Source organism: Balaenoptera ricei, chromosome 2 (genome assembly GCF_028023285.1).
Source record: "Balaenoptera ricei isolate mBalRic1 chromosome 2, mBalRic1.hap2, whole genome shotgun sequence".
NCBI classification, from domain to species: Eukaryota; Metazoa; Chordata; class Mammalia; order Artiodactyla; family Balaenopteridae; genus Balaenoptera; species Balaenoptera ricei.
The window spans coordinates 15,777,494-15,802,396 of NC_082640.1; the positions used below are offsets into that span (position 1 = coordinate 15,777,494).

Genomic DNA, 24,903 nt, shown 5'->3' on the forward strand with positions numbered 1-24,903 from the left:
GAACAGCCAGAAAGATAGGAATCACTTAATAATAGCTGTTATTATTTATAAGGGACAATGTTTGAGATAAAGACAAAAATTCCAAATTGTATATATCCCAATAATAAATGACTGTATAATTTCAAAGCAATAACACTACATGTTGTGTTCTGATATACAATCTTTTAATTAGAAATTAAGATTTCAAAATTGGTTCCTAATGAATGAAAAGCTCATTCATTGATCTCTCATGCAATAAGAAGTATAAATGCAGCAACTTGTTTCTTTAAAAACATTTGCATTTGGTGCAGATTCTTATATTAAATTAGTTAAAAATGAAGCAGGTATGTTGTTTTTAGTGTGAGCTGATATATATTTATAATCTTAAGTGTGCTTTGCCTTTACTTTGTGGAAGAAAATTCTCTCCATTATTATCCTTCTCATCACATTTCTTCATTGTCCCTATCTAAGTTATTAGAAGATATATGTAGAATCTGCCCATTATCTTTTATCTCTAGATAGTCTTTTAAATAGCATGAGCCATAATTGAGTTCAGGTGGCAGCCATGAATGAGATAAATCTTGAATGAGATTAAGATGAATGACAGCACTGCTTGCCAAAGTCCCATCGCCCCAGAAAGAAATGAGAAGTTAATAGAATCAGGATGGGTGTTGTCTGACTACTAAAAAAAAAAAAATGTTTAAACACATGCTCTGAATATTTCAGTGAAAGACAAATCTCTATCTTCCTTTTGTACCTTTAATACTCCCATGCTCCTGGGATCGACCATGTAGAACCAGAACCGAACAGTACACATTCCGAGGCTTGCGGGGAAGCATTGAGAAGTAGTGATTCTTGCAGTGTATCCTTCTTTGGGGCCAGATGAGTTGACATACAGGAAGTGCTGGCCACTACCTTGTAACAGATGAATATATTTTTTATTTAGTGAACTATGTTTTATAGCATGAGGCAGAATATATTTAAATCAAGTACAGATTTCATTTTTTCCCCAAACACACACACACACACACACAGAGAAAATTAAACACAACTCATTTTCTTTTTGTCAGTTATAGATCAATAATATTTAATTCTTTGAACCAATATTAAAAAGAGTGTCACTATGATTATGTGATTCATAAAATTCACCTTGGTATGCGACTTGTGCATAAAGTGATCAAATAGTTGTGTTGACTCTGAAAGTGTATTCCTTTTCTCCTAGTTTGCTCAAACCTGTCTGTCAGTTTCAAGTACATAAAATATTTTGTATGCTGTATGTAGAGCAGGTTCAGAGGCTGCTGGGGCTGATTGATATTGTATCTCATTTTTGGTTGTTCCGATTCCCACACTGACCAAAGTAACAGTGAATGGTAGGCAAGAACTGCAAAGTGAAATGTAATTCTGAAAGTCACCACGTTATTTTTCTGAGCAATAGATAACTTCTGTTCTTCTCAACTGCATTAGTGTGTGAAAGATCTCTCCATTTAAACACAATTGGATTTTATTTTTCTGCCGAAAAATTTTATTTTTCATCAAAATTCATCATAGTTATTATTCCCTCTGTGGCATTTACTGGGGGAGAATGAAAAAATATATATATATATACACTTTCTTATGTTAAATATTTATTTGTAGTTCTAAACTAAGGCTATTAACATATTTTCTAATTAAAAATATTTTTTTCCTGTGGTATTTATTATTGTTACTGAGATATATGCTCTTAAATCATAAATTGTGAGTTAACAGTATGCCTTTTCCAGAGTGTCATATAGTTGGAATCATACAGTACATAGCCTTTTTAGATTAGCTTCTTTCAGTTAGCAATATGTATCATTTAAGGCTCTTCCATGTCTTTCTGTGGCTTGATAGCTCATTTATTTTTATCACTGAATAACATTCCCTTGTATGGATGTACCACAGTTTGCTTATCCATTCACCTATGAAGAACATCTTGGTTTCTTCTAAGCTTTAGCAAATATGACTAAAGCTTGTGTAAGCATCAGTGTGTTAAGCTTTTGTGTAGACAGACGTTTTCAACTCATTTGTGAGTATACCAAGGTGCACAACAGCTGGATCTTATAGTAAGACTATGTTTAGTTTTGTATGAAACTGACAACCTGTCTTCCAAAGCTGGCTGTCCCATTTTGCAGTCCCATCAGCAATGAATGAGAGTTCCTGTTTCTTCTCATTCTCATCCACATTTGGTGTTATCAGTGATTTGGATTTAGCTATTGCAATAGCCAATACTTATTGGTGTTCTCTCTTGAGGGCAGGTCTTGTTATTAAGAACACATTGTTCTGGGTAAATTTCAAAATGGCTACTTTTCCCCTCCACCAGCTCAAAGCAGAGAGGAGGTCTCTATCTTCACTGTGAGAAATGGCAGGACTCCTGAAGTTAAAACTCACAGAAGTGTGGAGCCCCCTAACACTGAATCCCCTGGGATTTTTTAATCTCTCAAATGTGTGCACATTGAGCCTGCAACAATTCATCAGTTATAGTTTAGGATTTCCTACCCCAGTTCTGATTCCTGCAGAGGTTTCTCTTCATAAGCTTCTGCCCCAGGAAGCTGTGATTCTGTTTCTCCTGTTTGTCTCCAATTTGGAGGCAGTGGTTTGCCTTTGGCCTCAATTCTCTAACAGATCAGGAAGAGTTGTTGATTTTTAGTTTATTCAGCTTTTTGTCTTGTTATGGGAATGGGAATAATGACTTCCAAATGACTTACATGTCAGATGAGAAACTGAAAGTGACTCGTATCTATTTTTTAAAACATGTTCCTTACTGAAAATATTTCTCTCGCTAAAAACCCTTAGAATGTCTGGCAAAATAAAGGAAAAAATCTTAATCAAGAAAAATAACCAAGGAACATGACATGTGAATTATTATAGCAAGATTTTCCTCAATATAAAAGAGTGGTAGTGGAAATAATTTGAAAAGTTGAAAAGTCTCCCTATTGCATCAGTGAACAGTCTTCTATCTTCATTGTCCTATGAAATATATTTTATGTGCTAGCAAACATTGGATTAGGAAAATTGTACACACTATTTTAATTCAGCAATGAAACAGTTTTCTAAGTTTTCTTTCACATTTCTTTGCAAGGATGTCACTTGTTTGTTTTCTTGTTTGGAAAATGAAGACATATATGTGGCATGCACAACCAAGATACACCTACACTCCATCTGTCAAACCTACCAAGAACCGTGGCTTATTCATTAAGAACATTCTTTAAATCCATGCTATTTTTTAAAATTTAATTTAATTAATTTATTTTTTATACAGCAGGTTCTTATTAGTTACCTATTTTATACATATCAGTGTATATCTGTCAATCCCAATCACCCAATTCATCACACCACCACCATCACCCTCATCACCTTCCCCCCTTGTAAACCCATGCTATTTTGATTAAACAAGAACATCTTAGTATTCGTTCATTTTATTACTTTTTACACTCTTGATGACTTCCAGTACATTTAGACTACACTTTATGAAACATGCTTTAAAACATTACCCTGAATGAGGAAATATAATACAATTAGCTATAATAATTACTTTTTTATATAGTTAAGACTTTATTGAAAATATGGAATCTATTCAACCTATACTGGATGTAAAGAAATAGCCTTGATCTAGTTCCAAACAAGGTAAATTAATGTTCACTATGTTTGTATGAAACTATTCCACATTTAGTAGCTCAGCTCTTAAACAGTATGGCATACATAATGAGACTGATGAACTTCTAACTCAAAAGCAGATTATGTTTAAATCAGACAGCAAATATATTTCATTCTATGCTTTACTGCTAACCTGATGCTGAAGATCAAATATTTAGGGCAGTGGGAAAAAAGTAATTGTGTTCACTGACACAAATTTAATCTGTTTTACAAAGTTAGGAATTCTGATTTAAAACCCTGTATTTCAGTAAATTTATTCCTCTAACTACAAAAATACATTAAAACGTCACTAATTTGGATGTTTCTCTTGAATGATTTTCATCAAAAATATTTAGTTTTAAAAGGTAAATTTTAAGTTTGCCCAGCAACCTGAGTTCAGTCGAACCAAGTTCTCCATTCTTAGTCATTGCCTATAGGCTCCCAGAGTGACTTAGATCACAGCATCCTTAGTGTCCAATACCTTTTTCACAGCAGCCCAGGTGGGGAGCAATACTGCAGTTTTGTTCATTAAGTATTTAAGTCCAAAGAAATTAATGCTTATTGGTATTCCAACAATATTACAGGCATCTAAAAACTAAAACACACAAACTGAAAACAAATTACTTCATTCTTAATTAGCCACAATTACTTTCTATTGGAATGTGTGCCTACTGGGCACACATTATCAAACCTTGAAATCAGATCGAACACCCTCACCTTCATTCCCTATTTCACATTTACCTTCCCCAGTACTTACTTTTTCTTACAGCGACTACTGAAAAGCAGTTTAGCAAAGATACATCACTGAAAAGAACGTGGGACAATCTGATGTTTCTATTTTAGCGCTATATCATGGAACTCAGTGTAAAAAAAAAAAACAGCGAAAAAACTATAGGTCACTGGGGATGATAATTATCCATCATTTCACTGCAGTATACTTATTTCAGTACAAGACAAACAATGTTATATTTGGCGAAACATCAAAGTTAGCAATTCCAATCATTAGTTAGGGGACTCGGGGTGAGTTTCCAAAGCACACCCCACCTGGCCTCTTCTGATTTGCATATTCAATTTTGGTCTTACAAAATCCCACAGTCAAACACAAAAATTAGAAAGTCAATTCCTGTGTGATGTATTAGTGCATGTAAATGTAAAGTTTTATCCATTAAAAAATTTAAGATTGCAAAACCGTGCACGGCAATTTAGAAGCCACCATTGCAAATTTGGTCTTTGGGGATTTTAAATTCTAGAACTCAAGCATATGTAAGTCTGACTTTGTAAATGGAATAGACTTGTTGCAATGTCATATTTTTCTGGAGAATCATCAAGGTGAAAAGTTGCTTAGCCTCTTAAAATTATTAATAGAAATTTATGAATTATCCAGGAACTATGTACTGTATCACAACATTATAAAACCTTACAATGAATTATATTTTCAGAAATAGACTCGTTCTTTATCTAGTAAGCTCAGACTAGACCTGCTTTCGAACATTTATAAACTTTCAGTTGCTTCATTGAGAATTACCTATTTATATCTAGCAAAATCCTTGGGGAAGGTCAATCTAGCCTCCCACACAAAGTTCAGAACTTGTTAAAGCAGATAATAAAACTGAAAAGTCTCAACTGCCACAACATAGTTAGAATTTAATGATAAATCATTAAACCAGCTTTATTTAAATGTAACTATATGGAATGATCGACAACATTCATTCGTGGGACAGATTTCTACAGAAGCAGAATTTTTTGTTTGTTGGTTTGACTTTGGACTGTTTCACAGCTTTCTACTGGGCATTTAAAATGTTACTTAACTCTCATATATTAGACAGTATGCATTCAATTAAGTTTGTAAAATCTATCATACTTTAATTAAACACTACTAGATGTAATACTCTAGAACATAGGCATTCACTAAATATTGTCTGAATTTTACCTCTCCCCATACTTTCTGCCTCCTGACATTTTCTGTAAATTTTCAGATTAATACTTCAATTTTGCTTGTACAGGTGTAATGATTACAAGTTCTTAAGATTCTTAGGGTATAGCTTTTATATTTCACATCTTATTTAGTTAAAATAAGAACTGGATAGAAATTTCTCATTAATGTTCAATTTTTTACCTTAAAAACTTCAAAGAATTGGACATGTTTTCAAAAATTGACTTAGTGTCAAATAGGGCAAATTCAGCATCAAAGTGTACTTTGTTCAAATCACTACTGTTTCTTGACATTAGAGGCCAAAATATATTAGCCACATTCAGAATCCATCACCATGCTTCATGGACATTCTTTTTTAACTTTGGTGTCTGTAGAGAGTAAAGATTCTAATTTGTCTTTTAGATGTTATTAGCTACAATCTTGAGTTTTCAAAAATGTTTCATTGAGTTATTATGCCATAAGGTAATAAATTTGACATGTCTTTTTAAAATAGACAGTTAATACTTTTAAAAGAAAGCTGTATTTTAAAGTGCCCTCAGTAGAATCATACTCGTTTGCACTAGGGTCAAATCATAAAAGACAATTTCCCACTTCAAGTGATCTGAATTCATTCCCTGTTTTAAATTGTAGGCAATTTTCATCTTTTTTTTTCTTGCTCATAAAATAAAGTTGCCTAATGTTTTTTTTTAAAATGCGATGCAATATGTCTCTCTTTCAAGATAGCAATTCTCCCTTCCTCAGAGTCAGACTTACTTAGCTGGGCTCTACATTCTCTATAATTTCTACCTGTCTCTCACTCTAAACTAGAAGGGTGCATAATGACTATCAGTTGAAATGCCCTCAGTCTCTTTTTTTACTTTCATTCCCCCCGCCCCCAGATTTTCAAGGTGCTGGCTATTTGCATCTGCAAGTTTTACAGCCTGTGAAATGTAAACATACTCAGAGAACAAAAGTTTCCTCTAAGTTGTCAAAATGGCAACCACAGATACAGCACCTCTCAAGTCAAATGAAATTTTCTCATGGTATTTGACAGACATTGTCTGTCATTATATCACTTCTACTTGCTTTTTGTAGAGCTGTGCAATGAATAGATTTGGCACTTCTTTATTTTTACCCTTTCCAACAGTTTATTCTATAGACATTATTCTCTTGAGAGTCATTATTACCTATTTTTTAAAACACGCTTTTCAGCTGAATGTCTCATTTCAGTACTATTTACTATTACCAAATTTGGTGCTGCAAGTTTTTCCCCTCAGTATGCAGTGTTCTGATATAAAAGTGAAGCTTCTAGTTGTGACATGCCAACACAGGGTAGATTCATCTTATTTTGAAAGCTTCTAATTTGCTCAGAAGCAAGAATGTCTCAATCACACGAAGATGAAATATGAATGGAATTGGCTGGTTCTTCCTATAAGTAGGAATTTCAAAGGACTCTGTAGTTCTTAATTCTTATACTAAAAGAACACTGAACAACATCTTTATGTGTCTTTTCTTGTCAAGATGCCTTTGGAAATATTATTGGCTTAATAGCATTTCTGTAACTTGATTTCATTTGCCAAGTTGAGATTAAAAAGTAAAATAAAAATATAAATCATAAACCCTTTTCTTTAGGTAAGTGAGATATGGTAAGAACTTTGATTTTGTTTGATCTATTACATGGAAAGCAAATAAGAAGAGAATATTTATTTTTATGGAAACAGAAAACAGGATTACCATATTCTTTTAATAAAAAAATAGCAGAAACTCTGGGCTGGATATTCCACTAGTTAAGCCTGCAGGTACTGGAGGCTTTGATTCAAATCCTGACTCTTCCACTTATTAGGTATGTGACCTTGGGCAGCCTATTTAAATTCTCTAGGACTCAGAAGCAATAAGATAATTATAGTAGATACTTTAGCCTCATGGGGTTGCAGTAAAGATTAAACAATACACTACATGTAAAGTGCTTAGAACACAGCTGCAAATTATTGTTACTCTCATGAAAAATTTAAAGAATAGATATAAATATGATTTTAGCAGTGGAAATAATCATTTAATAATTGATTAAATAATCAATCACAAGTTACTGATTGGATAACTGTTATATAGAAGACACCATGTCTTGCATTTGGATGTTAGGGAGATGGACAAGTTATGACTGGGAAAATATGAAACATATCCAAAAGACTCTAAGAATAAAAGCTAACAATATGTACTATTTAGAAGATAAGCTCTGGGTCAGACTAGCTGGGTTCTAATCCAAACTCTGATACTTGTGAGCTTTATGACTTTGGGTAAAACACTAAATTCCCACTGTCTCTCATATTCATCATCTGTCAAATGGGGATGATAATAATAATAATAATAACAATGATATACAGCTCATTGGGGTTACTGTGAGCATATAATACCAAGTATTGATGTAGATCATAATTGTTATGCAGTTCAACAGATAAAAGATGGCTTAAATTTGGTGGATATAGAAAGACTTCATAAAAGATGGTAGATTATATTAGGATATTAAAGAATACAGTGGAGATGAAGTAGGCAAAGAAAGTTGTATAGGAGTGGGAAAAGATTATTCTAAAAAAAACAACGGGGGAAGACTTCTGGTTTCCAGTCCGGCATGTAAGGAGCTTCGAAAGCATCCGTTTCATCTTCACAGCAACAAAAACTCAAAAAACTCTTCTTAGATCCTTCAGAGAATAGAGATCACAGGGGAAACTTCTGCCCCAAAACTGAAGAGACAACAGGCAGATATAGACAGTGATAACTTAGCAAAACAGAAACCTGGGGAAAGGAACGGTGGCTGGAGCCTGTACTGGGTGAGGAAAAGGTAAACTGTAATTAACAAACTGCTGGAAGCTCAGTGTGGGAAAGCTGGAGGGATATGAACTCCAGGGGGATCAGTCTTAGGGGCACCCCAACAATGTTACTTCCAGGAGCCCTACCAAGTTCTCACGGTGAAGACTGGAGAGAAAAATCTCCTCTGTTTCTTACAGGGAGAGGGGAAAAAGTAGCCATTTGGAAGTGTGCCTAATTTTCTTGGCAAATTCTAGATTTCCTATCTCACCTAAGGGGTCTGGGGTGGGGTGGGGTCGGGTAGAGTGAGAGTAGTCACAGTGAAAGGACGCAGACTCACTAGAAGACTGAGCTCAAACCGTAGGACTGTAGAATGCGTCCATTCCCCTGACCTTACACTCAGCACCTTTCCACCCCATCATCACATCTGTAGGGCTCCGACATACTAACAGGGAACTGTACTGAAAGAGCATCATCTCTTAGACCTTATTTAAGAAGTTTGGGGCACGAAGATACAAGGGAGACAAAAACAAGGACACCAGAGGAAACTTTACCTTCTGTCATCTACGGCTGCAGTAACTAGTAAACACAACCTTACTCCTAGCCAGATAAACAAAAAACCTTATACTACAGGCCTGCTTACCTTGATTCCTTCAAACCAGTTCATCATGTTCACCACTGACACAAAATTACAGGTCATACTAAAAAAATGATATGGCCCAAAGTTGACATTTATAATACCCAAAGCATATTTGAGGGACAAGAACACAGTTTGTAGAAGAATAATAGATGAAATCAGAAATGCAATTTGGGAAAGGACATAGGAAGACTTTAAAGCCAGTTAAAAGGCAATGAAGAGCTTCTGATGATTTGGAGACCAGGAGTCATTATTTAGGGATATTAACCCTGCATCAATGTGAAGAGTGGCCTGGTTTAGGAGAATATTTGCATGGAGATGAGTTGCCTTGACATGTGCAATAGCCCAGGAGTTAACTAAGATGACAGAGGTGGAGATGCAAAGAAAGAAAAGGATATAAGTCGAGAATGAAGAGGTGACAATTTGCAATTCAGAGAGAATTAACTGTGTTGATGATAATGTCAATAACTGCAATAATAAAATCAGGAGTAGGAGATTCTTTCTTTTTTTTCTTTTAAACATCTTTATTGGAGTATAATTGCTTTACAATGGTGTGTTAGTTTCTGCTCTATAACAAAGTGAATCAGCTATACATATACATATATCCCCATATCTCCTCCCTCTTGCGTCTCCCTCCCACCCTCCCTATCCCACCCCTCTAGGTGGTCACAAAGCACCGAGCTGATCTCCCTGTGCTATGCGGCTGCTTCCCACTAGCTATCTATTTTACATTTGGTAGTGTATATATGTCCATGCCACTCTCTTACTTCGTCCCAGCTTACCCTTCCCCCTCCCCGTGTCCTAAAGTCCATTCTCTACATGAGTCTTTATTCCTGTCCTGCCCCTAGGTTCTTCAGAACCTTTTTTTTTTTTTTTTTTTTTTAGATTCCATATATATGTGTTAGCATATGGTATTTGTTTTTCTCTTTCTGACTTACTTCACTCTGTATGACAGACTCTAGGTCCATCTACCTCACTACAAATAACTCAATTTCATTTATTTTATGGGAGATTCTTTCTTAAAGGAAGGTAAGTATGAGTCTGAATATGTGACTTGGAGATACTGGCAATTGAAAATATGGGACGAGGTTGTGGAAATAAGGGCTACATAAATGGAGGAATGAGCAAATTTTGAGCACTGAGAGAATAAAACCTCTAAGTAAGAGAAATATGTAGGAAAAGACATAAAAAGATCAAAGTCAGAATATTGGGTGAGACTCACAATTAGGTCTTAGAAGGAGAAAGAAAAAGCACAAAATATGAATATAACATTAGGGGAAAAACCACAGTCCACTGTACTGAAAACACAGGTGAACACTTCAAGAAGGCGTGGCTTGATCAAACGCAGCATTAGAAGAATCAGGTCATTATGATTCTGAAATCAATAAAGTCCTCAAAGACAGCTAGAATACAAGCTCCATGAGGGTCAGGAATGTCTTTGATAAACAATTATCTCTACAGTTTTACATCAGTGACCAAAAGTCAGTGACCAATAACTATATGCTGAAGAAATAATATTTTTGCAGAAGACAGATTGTAGGGAGTCAAAGAAATGTGTGTAGTGAGGTAGGGGATACAAACAATGTGTGGGAAATGGTAATTGCAGATTAAAAAAATAAAAAACAATAATACTTAGATGGGAAACAAAGTTAAGGTGAGGTAGTTAGGTATTTCATTTTGTTTGTTTTTTAAGGTAAGAGAGAATTGTGATGTTTGAAGGCACAAAGTAGTGATAAAGAGGCAATTTAAGGACACACAAAAAAGGAAGTAAATACAAGGAGGCAAGGTTCTGAGAAGATAGAAAGGGATAAGCTTATGGTTCATTATTTTATTGAGAAATAAAGTCTGTAAATAAATATGCACTTAGTAAATTCCTTTTAGAGAAACTATGATTCCTGGATACTTGTAAAATGATAACTAACCTGAAAGATTTTCAGATTATTTATTCAGGGTTTAATCTTGCCCTACAGGATTCTAAAAGAATTGCTTCATTCACATGCCTTTCACTGAACACCATGTCTCACAGATGATACCTCCTGGCATTTCAAAAAAAAGAAAGCATCATCTGGGTCCTACCTGAAACAATTATTAAGTATTGCTGGAAGTATTTTCAGTGAACACAGACAAAACAAAGACAAAGAAAAGAAAAACAGAAATTAAGATTCTGTTTCTCCCCAGAGGCAGAAAAACATGATATAAATTGGTTGGGGTATTGATTCAAATGGTACATGTGGGGACTTCCCTGGTGGCGCAGTGGTTAAGAATCTGCCTGCCAATGAAGGGGACACAGTTTCGAGCCCTGGTCTGGGAAGATCCCACATGCCGCAGAGCAACTAAGCCCGTGTGCCACAACTACTGAGCTTGCGCTCTAGAGCCCACATGCCACAACTACTGAAGCCTGCATGCCTAGAGCCGTGCTTCGCAACTAGAGAAGCCACCGCAATGAGAAGCCCATGCACCACAACGAAGAGTAGCTCCGCTCACCGCAATTAGAGGAAGCCCACGCGCAGCAACAAAGACCCAACGCAGCCATAAATCAATCAATCAATCAATCAATCAATCAATCAATAAAACACAAATGGTACATGTGGATGATTGGTAGTGGTTCAGGTTTGACACCAGCATTGCTTTTTGGCAACAAAATGGAAATCACTGTCAGATCATGAGAGTTTTTGAAGACACACAGAGGACTTATAGATGATCTGGGCTTGTTCTTGCTGTCTAAACATCACCAAAGTCAAGTTTACCCTTTGTCTCAGAGTAAAATAAGGAAAAGAGGAATAACCCTGGCTTAACCACTCACTTCATGAAGAGAACTGCCCTTGTTCTCTCACTTCATGAAGGTGAAGTGAGAAAGAGAATTGCCTTTATTCTAACTCTGGTTAACAAACAAATGATGAGTGTCATTTATTGCCTTTTTGCAGTGGTTTAGAGAAATTTAAACCTGCAAGACATATTCTGAGATTTATCAGCCAAAAAAGTCTCCTGGTTTTTTTTCCTTGGCGTTGCTGTATATTTGGAGTGGAATGTTTGTAGTTCTAAACAGTAACACAAGACAAAGAGAGTAGAAATGATACTGAATTGTGGTAAGAAAATGGCAACTAGAGTAAATAAGAAATATAGAAAAAAATACTTGTTTGAGCTATTTTATACTGATAAAATGCCATCTTCCAACATTTTTGCGTTTTAGAAGAGAAACTACTGAGTATTCTTCACTTATCTGATCAACACATTTTACATTTCAGGAAGTTTTGAGAATGTCATGTTAAGCCTTAGAGACTAAGGGTTACAAATGTAGGCTTTTGCTTTAGAGAGACATGGGTCCCAGTGCTGGATTCCACAAGTGTCTTCTGTGTGGCTGGGGGCAAGTTATTTATTCTCCCTGTGCACCCATTTCCTCTGCTGTAAAACTTCAAGGTATTGTGAGGATTAAACAAGAAAGCCAGAAGAAAGCCAGGGACCTGGTGATCGGCACTCAGTGAATACCAGCTACATAGACACAACAATTTTTGACAACAAGACTTGTTCTATTTAGGTACATTTAACAATTATCAATTTTTAGTAGTAAAAAGAAATAAATGATAACAATAAAAAACCTCTCTTCATCTGTACTGTATGAAAGTAGACTCTTTAGTACTCTTTCATTCTAAAGTATATAATTACTGAATTAATACATTTTTAGAAAATATCAGAGCCAAACTACCTTTACAAGATGATATTAAAGGTTACCAAAAGTTATAATTAAGTCAGAAAAATATGTTATGCTATTTATTATTACTCATTTTATCCTAATATTCTATGTCTCCTTTTACCTAATGCTTATATGTTTTGGGGGCATCACGAGAGAAAAGTAAAGGGGAAAGAAAAAGGAGGTACAAATAGCAGGAAATGAGAAAAAAATACTAATATTCATAATTTACTTACATTCTATAATGCATAACTTGAGCATAAAGAAAAAATATTGACAACGAAAGAAAGTTAGAATAACTACATAAATATTTTGTAGTTATGCTAAACATAAAGGGATCTGTCTAGGCCAAGTCAAAGAAACAGCTCTAAAATTAAGTAGAACAGAGAAAGCTTTCAAAAGAATCTGAGATAAATTCAGAGATCCCACATGATACCAGATCCAGTTATGGGGATAATGCCGTCTAATTCATTGTTAAAGCAGAGCATACAAAGGAAATCAATTTATACGACCCGTAAAGGCCCAGGTGGCGGCGCTGGCCATGCTGATGATCACGCTGGTGGTCACAGTTGTGGTGATGGTTGTAGTGGTGGTGGCGTTTGAGATTCATGATGCAGTGATTGCCACTATTTTCAACTCAATTCTGTAGTAAGACCAAGTTCTTCCTATTCAAGAAGCTTCAGAATATGGCTGTCTAGTAGTGAAAACCTAGTGTTGATCCTGTGCAGCCCCATGTATGACCCTGTCTCTTTTTCAGGATCTAATTATCTCATGATAATCCTTTCCCAGGCAGGCAGATGCCCAGTTTTCTTTAGATGACAGTACTCTGATTTTATCCTGGGAGAAAAAGCTACTTCTGTGAGCAGTTGTGTTTGAAACACTGGTCCTGGCAGGGAAATACAAAGGGTGGGGCCAGGTTCCCAGCTCAGCCAGGTGTTCTGAGTGCTGTTCCTCAGTCAGTTACTCTCAACAATTCTTCATAACATTTCTCGGTATTTGTAGTAGCTCGGGCTGACATAACAAAATACCACAGACTGGGTGCTTAAACAATAGAAAGTTATTTTCTCACTGTTCTAGAGGCTCAAAGTCCAAAATCAAGGTGCTGGCAGGGTTGGTTTCTCCTGAGGCCTCTCTGCTTGCTTGCAAATGGCCACCTTCACTGTGGGTTCTCACAGGGCCTTTACGCTATGTAGGTGCCTCCTGGTGTCTCTTCCTCTTTTTATAAGGGCACAAGTTCTACTGGATGAAGGCCCCAAATTTACGACCTCACTTGACCTTAAAACCTCTTTAAAGGCCCTTTCTCCAAATGCAGTCACATTGGGGGTTAGGGCCTCAACATCTGAATTTGGGGGGGGGGGGACACAATTCTGTCCAGGACAGTGCTTTTGATTTTAATCTTAGAATATTTGTGTAGCTTCCTTGGGAAGATCTACAGTGGACCATGTTTCCCTAGGATGGGATTTCTGCTGTTTTTACTCCATTCTTTCTGATCCCATCAGCTTTTTTTTATTCCCTTCTGGAATACCTCAAACATTTCTTGTCCAAGGATTGGAATTTTTAAAAATGTGTTACAGTACAGTTATTATCTCTTTCTGCATGTGTATGTATGTGTGCATGAGTGTGTGTGGACATGATCAAAGTGAGTGGTCTGATAAACATGTGATCGAGGGCTGGTTTTTGTGTATAACACACCATATCCCTGACCAAGCCTCCACCCTCCCTACTCTATCAGAGACCAGGGTGAGATGCCGATATAATTCTAGAAGGAATAGAGGTTAAGTGGCCCCAGATACGGATGTTAAGGAGATTCAGACAGAGCTGTATAAGGATGAAGGAAGATAGTGATGTCCTGGGAATGGGCTTGGATGAGGCTCCAAACACCAGGGGTTCATTTCTGGCTTGGCTCCTCAGTATACAGGCTCAGAGAAGACCTTTAACTGCTCTTGTTCCTCATCTCTAGTGTAGGAATAATAATATCTGTCCTGTCTGTCCAATAGGAATCACAGTTATCACCCGTTAGCCTGCAGGGCTCTGTCAACCAAGTACCAACTAAGTTCTGTTTGTTGAACACTTAATACTTTAAACTGCTGTCATACACATTAGAGCACTAGTGTCACTAAGATTGTTTGTGGGTACTTTTTGACCCTGGGCTGTGAACACAGAATTGCACAACAGTAAGCATGTGCGTTATATCAGGCAGCATATTCCATTCCAGTTACCTTCCAAACATTTACTTAATTCAGTTCCCAACACATTGTGTGTGGTGTTTAGTAGGCACTCAGGAAATATACGTTGCCTTAATTAATCCAAAATATTTGCAATAAATACAGAAGGAGATAGATCCAGGTCACATGAGGCCTACACAAGTATTCATCAAGTGCTATTCAAGTTTAAATGCTGGAGAGAATATAAAAATAGCAAAAGATGTGACTTCTGCCCTACCGGAGTTTACAACCTAATTGTGGAGATGGTTAATTTATTATAATATTAAAAAGAAAATAAAGTTATGAGGGAAGGGAATAAAAAAGAGACAGCAGCCTTTTGAATTTTACCTCTGTTAATTCATGTCACGCAAATGTCATTCCTGCCATTAAATCCCGTATATACTAAGCCCAAACACTATTTATTCACGTGCAGACTGGAGAGTGGATTAATGCTTGTAGTTTCTCTCTACAACTTTGGCAATGGCTCCAAAAAGACTCATAAATAGGCCTGTGATGGGCACTGAAAATGTCCTCCTTATGTATCTAATGCTTCATCTTGGTAACAATAAGTGAAAAGAGCCATAAATGCAGCTTTAATTAACAGCGATGTTGTGATGCTTAGAAACAGACGGTAGGCTCTTTGAATCTGCTGGCCTTCTCATAAAGAATTTTGTTTTTCCCAGAGGATCAACATTAATTAATGTCCTTATAATCTATTTAGCAGCCCATTGTCTCAGTGATGCCTAAACAAGTTTAGTGAGCCGTAGTGGTGTAGCCAGGATGATATAATCAGAGTGCTTTGAAAAGAGCACTCTGCAAAAATATACTGTCTTGTGTAGTGATTAACAGGGAGGATAATAAAGTATTCTGTCAGAATGATTAGTTTTCCTTATCTGTGGATGACATTACTTGTATACCATATTGCATAAATAACCAGATGGAAAACTTTTCATGTGGTCTTTAATGAACTCACACAAGCTATAAAAGTTCAAAAAAAGAAAATAAACACAACTATTAATAGTCCTTAATTGTTGCATTAAAAGGTATCGATAGATTACTCATGTTTGTCTTTTGGGACAATGTGTGGAAACTTTCTCATGTCCATCTATTATACTTCTACTTTTTTTTAAACTGAGCCTACAATACTTTTTGTCCCATTAGTAGTATTATACAAGCAGACATGCTCGGTAATTTTCAAATATTGTCTTAAGAGAAGGAAAGATTGCTGCAGATGTTATCAAAAGAACCCACCAGCATTTGTTATCTAGATGTTACTGTCTGGATCTTAGTAGGAAATAAATATTGGTTTATTTCTTACAGTTTCTCAAGGAACAGAAACTAATATTTATCCTCAGGGACTATCAGAAAAGTAAAAAAAGTTCCATCTAAATGTATATTGATTACTGTGATGTTTAATATTAGGAAATAATTTAAGAATTTACCATTAGATAATTTTATAAATTATGGTATATCCAACAAGTAGAATACTATGATATAATAAAAACTATGTTGCTAAACATATTTCATAACATAAACTTGTTCACACTATGTTTTTTAAATTACTAAATCAAGTAGAAACTTTCTTTTTATTGGCCAATATGTGCATTAAGAAAGAATGGCAGGATACACAAATATGAAGCTTAAAGGTGGTTATATTACTCTACTGGAACAACTAGAGTTTTCTTTTTTCTGGTTATTTATATTTTTAAAATTTTAGAAAAAGATGTATTACTCAGTAATGTAAAATTGGTGAAAAGAAATACTGAAGAAAAAAATAAATATTAAAAGAGTGAAATACAATAGTTCAGGCTTTTTAAGGAGTAAAACTTAAAAATATCCACCACATTCTCCACACACACATAAATGTGCTACCATCATGTACGTTAGAGTTTCTTTTGAGGTGTGATTCCTGGTTTCAATTATTTTCTTTTATTTTTGGATTTATTCCTCCTCTCCTCTCCTCCAACCTTATCACCCATCCAAGTAATTCATGTTAATAAATGAGTATGTATCCTTTTTCATCCTCTTTTCCACGTTCACGTAGTTATTCTGGAAATATCTAGGTATGGAGTTATACATATGCACAGATGGGAGGGCAGTCATTGTTTGTTTTAGAAATATTAGATCACACCATATAATCATTTTGCATGTTGCTTTACTCCTTTTAGAATATCTTTTGGAAATCCCTGCAAATCAGCTGTATGGCACTAAACTCTCTTTTTAGTGGCTGCATGATATTGTGTGTTGTGGATGTAACCAGTTATGTTGGCTGTTCCTCTAGGTTCTCAATTTTGGCCCCTTGGGGATAGTTGTCAATTTCTGAAGCCATCTTGAGTTGTCAGCACCCGGGAGAGGAGTGATGCTGGTATCAAGTGGGTAGAGGCCAGGGATACTGCCAAGCATCACGCAGTGCACAGGGCAGCCGCACAACAATTAATTAGATTACCCGGAACACCACTAGTGTCCAGGCTGAGTCACCCACCAGGCACACTCTGATCTCAGGGTGTTTGGCACTGGCTGTCCCTGGGGCTGGAACACTCTTTCCTTAGGTACCTACCTGTATCACTCTCTCACTTCCGTCAAGTCATTTTTCGAATGGCATTTTCTCAGTGCAGCCTATTCTGACCAGCTTATTTAAATTGCCATCCTCCCCCAACCCATCCCCTGGCCTTCCCGATCCTACTTCCTCTATTCTTTCTTTCCTCTAACTTCTAACAGGCCATATAACTTATTTACTTATTATGTTTATTTATTATTGTTTCCCTCTGTCTAGAATGTGAACTCCACTGGGGCAGTGATTTTTGTCTGTTTTATTCACTAATGTATCCCCAGGACCTAGAACAGTGCCTGGCACTTAATAAATGAACAAATAAAAGAACAAAGGAATGAATAAATGATTGTATGAATGATGCATGTTCATTTTATTTCTCATTTTTTTCAACTGCAAACAATGCTGACGTAAATATCCTTACACACGTGTACTTATGTCTTGGTCCTTGTATTTCTATGTGGCCAGAATGCTTTCCAAAACAGAAAATTTCCCATAACCATCAATGAGTACCCTTCTGTTCCCCCAACTCCATCTCTCAATCATCTGTAAGTGGCTTTTGAAAATCTCTTCCCATCTGATTATTTTAATTTGCATTTTTCTGATGAGTTGTGAACTTGAGCATCATTTAATATATTTGTTGATTATCTGAATTTGATCATCTGTGAACTGGCTAGGCAAATCTTTCCTGGTTGTTAAAATTGCCATTTCTAATAAGTTTGTGAGAGTTATCTGTATATATAGTCTACCTGTACCATGTAAAGAAAAAAACTTCAAATCTATTATATGCCTGTTGATTTTGTTTATGAAATTTTTAGATCATAGCTATAATTTTATATCTGGGCTTTTGGAAGTTAGATACTGCCTTTAAATTGCACATAGTTTACCCTATGTTTTCTTGGTAAGAGTTTTATTATTTTAATTTGTTACATCTATATCTTTAATCCATCTGGAATATATGTTGTATATGAAATATATAGAAGAAAAACTGGAATTTAATTTCATTTCCTTCCAGGTGGACAACCAGCTATGCCAGCATCATATTAAATAATACAACTTCTTCCCACTGAATTGGCCTTTGTTATATACTAAATCCTCCTAATTACTTACCTAAGTGTCTTGATTTCTGTCCTGTTCCATTAACCTATAACATGGTGTATACTAATCTCATTTTTTTTTTAAGGAAAAAAAACTTGATGAAAGGCAGAAAAAATACAACTTGACAGGTCGAAAGGAATAGAAATATTCAATCTGAAGCTGAATTAGGAAACAGCTTTAAAATGAGAATGAACATCCGTGCTGTAATTGAACATCATGATATTTTCATGGAATATATAAATGCTAAAATTACTGTTCTCTTTTCACTGGACATAAAATGGCTGAGCCAATCTTGTATACTTTTTCTATGAAAACTTATTTTAACTCCATATGTTCTTGTTCTTTTTCACTGTTCTATGCCTCAGTTTTTTTGAGGAGGTATTAGCTAGTGTTCTCCAGAGAAACAGAACCAATACGATGTTGTGTAAATATAGCCAGGCATTTATTATAGGAACTGGCTCATGTGATTATGGAGGCTGACAAGCCCCACATTTGCAGTGTGGGCTGGCAGGCTGGAGACCCAAGAAAGCCAACAGGGCAGATAAAGTCCAAAGGCAGGCTGTTGGTGAGTTACCTCTTGCTCAGGGAGGCTGGTCTTTTTCGTTCTATTCAGGTCTTCAACTGATTGGATGAGGCCCACCCACATTATGGAGGGTGATCTGCTCCAAGTTCACCAATTTAAATGTTAACCTCACCCAAAAACACCCTCCAAGTTGACACTTAAAATTCACCATCACAAATATTTAAGATTATTTTTTATCCCAAAGAAAAGCTAGATTTTATCCCTAAGAGAAGTTTTGTCCCTAAGAAAAGTTATCACTGAAAAAAGTTATTTTTAATTCCTAAGAAAGTTAGATTCCTAAGAAAAGTGCTGAGTATCAGGCAAGATTTCAGGGTAAAAGTAAACAAGAATACAAGCTTCCTTCTACTCTGACTCTATTAATTGGAAAACCATTTAAGATTACATTGATCTCATGTCACAGGCAGGAAGCAAAACTTGTTCAGAGTTTGCTGATGCTCATTCTTTTTATCACCACTTACCTTTTAAATCTCTGCCCCTGTACTTCAGAGGGTCTGGAATGAAATTGGTGGCAAGCTAGCGATCATCGTGGCAGCATGCCAACTGTACACCTTTGCCTACTGCATGCATTAATCTGAATGTTCCCTACATGTCCCTGCCCCAACTGGGGACTTTAAGGCCACCTTTAGGGTAGGGTACATAAAATCTGTGAGTCTCTTAAATAGAGTCATTGATTTCCTTGTTGTAGCAATATCAGTTCTAGGTCTATTAAATAATTCAGGGGTTACATGGAAGGAACTAACTCTCTTTTCATAAAGGCTATTGAGCTCTACCCCCACAAAGGCATAAGGAAGGTGCTCTGACATTCACTCAAATAGTTAAAGCAAATTTCCAGCCCAGTGAACTACATCTATCTGACTATCTCTATTGCATTTACCTGGTGTGTGATCAAGGTCTGGACTCAATGCTTCAGTAGGAATTCTGCTGCCAATGACCCAATCCAAGTCATCTTGAGAGTCCTGAGTAAGACTGCAAGCTGTGGTCCAGCTTCCTGAAGTTATTTCAAAATTGCAGCTTCCTGTTGTGTTTGTATACTGGCCTAAGGAAACAAAAATATTAATGGAATGTTGTGGAAATGTATGTCACACTTGATATTACACTACATTTGTGATGATTTAAAATTAGTATTTGCATACTCTGTTTATTTAAAAATTTAAAGAACCAGGGTATTTGCACTTATTGGAAATATCAGTTGTACACTGAAACTTTTTTTATCACAGGGTCTAGAAGCAGTGCATGAATACTGTCATTTAGCCATTAAGGATTTACATGGATTGACTAATAACATTTTAGATGATAGATAAAACTGTATCTACACATGAACAATGTACAAAACATTATGATAATATAGATAATTCAGGTCAAATAAATCAATATCTCCAGTTGTCTGGATGTTTAACTCCATCCCTCTGTCCACTCTGGTGTTTGAACAGCATAGACCATTAGAGAGGAAAAGTCATTAGCTAAAGAAAAGGTGCCTTTGGTAGAAGTAGTAAACCATATAGGATGCAAACTCTCTCAGCATACCATACCCATCACCCACGTACAACATTTCAGAGCCAGTCACTAAATAATGAAAGAAGTTCTCTTCTAAAAGTGTTGATTCATAACTCATTAAAAAATTAAGTTGTTCACAATGAGAAAAATTACTAGATAATAACTGATTGTCTACTACCTAGTCATCTGTGAAAAGTGCCTTCATAATACCCTGATACTGCTTTCATTTTTCTTTAATTTTCTTTTTGCATAGCAGTTATTATTTTTGAGCATTCACTGTAAAAACTGTGTTATAGAGACAGAATGAATTATTGGATGGTTTCATCAGTATGAATCAACTGAGATTGTCATTGACTTTTTTTTTTTTTTTAGAAAGATGAAGTTTGTATTATTTTTAATGTTTCTTCTCTAGATGGTTTCTTGTTCGTAACTTTTTTTTTAACATAAAACTATTATTAGCATATATAGAAACTTTGTCAGCAAGGAAAAACTTGCTATTAAAATGGATGCCAAACATTTGGCAAAACAAAGCTTTAATATTTTTATAGAAAATTTTCTGGATCGCTAAGAGTATTTTCATAAAATCTCAGCATTTTACTTCTCTGGCATGATTGCATCTTATCCCTAAAAACTAGAATCGTTTTTAATTATATACATTTCTTTCATTCATTCTACATGACTTATGCTCCATTGGTTTTTATATGCTTATTTATGGGCTCTGTATATCCTTTTTATGCCATGCTTATACATAGGTTTATACCATGCTTATATAATATGGATAAAAGTGAAGAATGTGGTTCTCCAGGTGTTTAGTTAACACAACCGCAAACATGTAGAATCTTCCAATGTTACAAACAAGACAGCCATTGTGTGTTTGTTAGAATGATGTCACACACAGGTTCTATAGTATTTCTGTGTAACTGACTCCCCGACACATAGGCCCTACGATAATTGTTCTTCTTCTATTCTCTGTGACCACTCTTGTCCTTCCTCTTCCACCATATTTAATATATGACTTTATCATTGACTCTAAAGATATCTACACAATCAAGATTCATTCTCTTACATTTCAGCCTCTCTAACTCAAATTATATCACTTTTACTTTTCCCTTTTCTAGGGTTAACCTTGGTTTATGATCTCAACTGCTTACCAAACACTGTTATTAGCATTCCACAGCTGCATTTATTTCGAAGTTATACAACTTTTCCACATCTTTCAATCACACATTCTCTACTAATTCCTTTCTTATATTGCAGAGTTAGCTGGGGTGCCCCTCTTGTTACAAAATTACATAATTTAAAAAAGTCTCACTCTATGTATCTTCACTCATTCTTTCCCATAGCCTTTCATACTTTTGTGCAGATGACCTACAAATCTACAGCTACAATGAAATGCAAGTGTTTATCTACAAATGTTTGTTGAACATTCCACTTGGAATATGCAATTATCATCTCAAAACCAACAAGCCTAAAATGAACTCATCATTTATCCCTCCAAATGGGTTCTTCTTTCTGAGATTATTGATTAATTTCATAGCATGAATCTTCTCTCTCTTTCTAAAGATTCAAACTATGAAGTTATCTTTGATTCTGCATTCTTTATTTCCATATCTAATCTATCACCAACACCTATAGATTACCCTTTCGAGAATTTGTTTAATTCATTCCTTTCTTTGCAGCTCCATAGTCCCTGTTCCAGCTCCATTGGTTCAAGCCCCTGGTTTATGTTAAGAGCCTCTTTCTTTAGTGTAACCTTCATTCTATCAACCTTATACACCCAAACCACATTATTCATCTTTAAGACTGCTCTCATGTTATTTCCCTTGCTCGAAATATTCAGGTGTTCACATTATTTGAAAATGCCCTCAAAACCTCTAGGCTTGAATACAATAACCTTTCTGTTGATGCAATGTTTTTTTAGGCTCAAATCTGTCTTGTCTCCAAAACTGCCTCTACTTCAATGAAATTTTTCAGAAAAATTTCTTTTGAATAAAACTGACTTTTTTTCAACTTTTATGTTGAAGTACTTCTCTCTCTCTCTCTTTTTTTGCATATGTTCTCTAGCAATTCGATGTTCATTTGTCAGTCCTTCCTTCCCTCTCTTGTTCAGGACAGAACTGCAGTTTTATCTAGGAATTCACCTTCTTTCACTCAGATATTTGTTTGAAGAGCGAAAAGGCCCCCTGTAACTCCAGAGGCGGCTCATGGTTTATCTAAGCAATCATGATGCGATGTTCAAACTTCCCTTGTCTTGACTGGTTTAAGATAGTCTTGGGATGCTTTTCTAGACAATGAGACTTACTAGGGAAAAGACACCTAGGAAAAGGTTTCTTTATTCTTAAAAATAAATCAAAAGGAAGAAAACCTATTTGTCCTTTCTCAGGATATCATTGCAAAGATGCGATGCTTGGGACTAAAGAGATTCTATGGGGAGCTGACTTTATAAGAAAATCCATTATCTGAAGATGGCAGAACATAAAGAATGAAGGAGGGCATATAGTTCTATACGTTTGATGACAAAAGCTACTAAATTAACCAACTCTAGAGCTCCCTTGCTTTTGGACTTCTTGCTATTTGAGCTAATACATTTTCCTTATTGTCTGTATCAGTTAGAGATGCATTTAGTTTCAAGTAACTGAAAACCCAAATAATAGTAGCTTAAACAGCTACTATTCATTTATCTCAATTAACAATATGTCAGGAAGGTGTCAGTTTAAGGTTGGCATTGTGACTGTGGTTCAAATGTGTAGTTGTGAAGCGCGTATTTTCCATCTTTCCTTTCTGTCATCTTGTCACCCTCAGGCTCATTCATGGTTGCAAGATGATGCTGCACCTTCCAGCATTGAAAAGTTCACATATTCAAGGCATTGAAAGGAATGGGAAGAGGAAAGAAGAAAAAAGCGTTTTCCTATTCTGGTGCTTTTTCTTTTTTAAAGGGATTCCTTTCCCAAATTCCCACGTATATCTCACTGGCGGGTGAGTGCTCAAGGGCGGCTACAAAGAAGTTTGGAGAAGATGGTACCTGTGGTTAGTCATAACGTTGCCCTGGATAAAACTGCAGTTTTGTTTCTAAGGAACAAAAAGAAATGGACAGGCAACAAGCAGGGACTGCTATGATGTCTACACCTGTCAAGGTTGGAATTTCTGTTACAAGTGTATTAATTAATGTATCTTCTCCATCCCATCTAGCAAATAATACTCTTTCTTGAATGTCCAACTTATGTACTATCTTTCTCTTTCCAGATCATGTCAGTTCTCAGGGTCTGTGTGTGTGTTTTATAACAGTAATCACAGTTATTACTATTCATATGGCAACTTATTACTTCTTTATTTTGCACTGCCACCTTAATTGTTGCTTACCATTGAATTACTGTAAACATTTCCATGTGATCAGGTATTATTATTGAACTGCATTATATAAGCCGTGATTCCATACTAATTACTGAATGATAGATGATATGAAGACTTTGTAATATTAATATTTCTTGATGATTAATATGTATCAGTATTTTCAAAATGGCTATTGCTTTAGAAAAAATATTTTCCAAATTGTGATCTTTATTATGATCCCTTGAATGGATTCAAAGTATTACTAACACTGTTTTAAACGACTGGCATTTTTCCACTGGTACAATATTCAGCCATATTGTTGTAGGTCAGTATAAATATTAATCAACTCAGTTATATTAAAGAGATGGCTCTGTAATTGATTATTTTTAATTCTCACATCCACATAGCAACCTTATTTTGCCATACCATGATACATAACATAGAACTATTAAACAGTTTCTCCTCATTGTGAAATGCCTTCTTGGAAAGCTGCACTGAGAAGGATTTTGGAGAATCTGGGTACAGTGGGGAAGAGTGACATGACTGACTAATGATGTTTATCACTGTAAGATGCAGGAGGGAAAGTACCCATCCCATTCTGTGCATCCCTAGCCTAGAATACAAGGCACACTTACTACATGTTTTAGGCAATAATTTCCTCCAAGAAAAAAGCATATTTTCTAACTTAACTGTTTCTTTTAAAAAGAATTGATCTTATTTGTTATCAACCATGCATTTTTGCAACAAGAGGTAGCGATGCAAAAGAAGATTTTATCTTTGCTCATAACCTAAGGTAAAAATTTAGTCATGAGGAATAGCTGCATTTATTGTCTGATAAGTATAAAGGACATGTAAATAAGGCATTCACAGTGACTGACAAATTTCAAGAGAATATAAAAATAATGGCATGGAAGAAGCTAACATTAATCCTGGAAGACTGAACAAATATATTCTTTACATTATTTCATTTAATTCTC

General features: G+C 35.6%; 1 protein-coding gene across 1 annotated transcript in view; it reads right to left on the bottom strand.

The window, feature by feature from the left end:
- Window positions 1-24,903, bottom strand: part of MALRD1 (MAM and LDL receptor class A domain containing 1) — a 600,449-nt gene that overhangs the window by 146,789 nt on the left and 428,757 nt on the right. The window contains exons 31-32 of the mRNA XM_059909182.1: window positions 19,977-20,138; window positions 737-894 (exon numbers count right to left, since the gene is read on the bottom strand). Of these exons, the coding sequence (XP_059765165.1) occupies window positions 737-894; window positions 19,977-20,138 (320 nt within the window). The remainder of the gene's footprint in view (window positions 1-736; window positions 895-19,976; window positions 20,139-24,903) is intronic.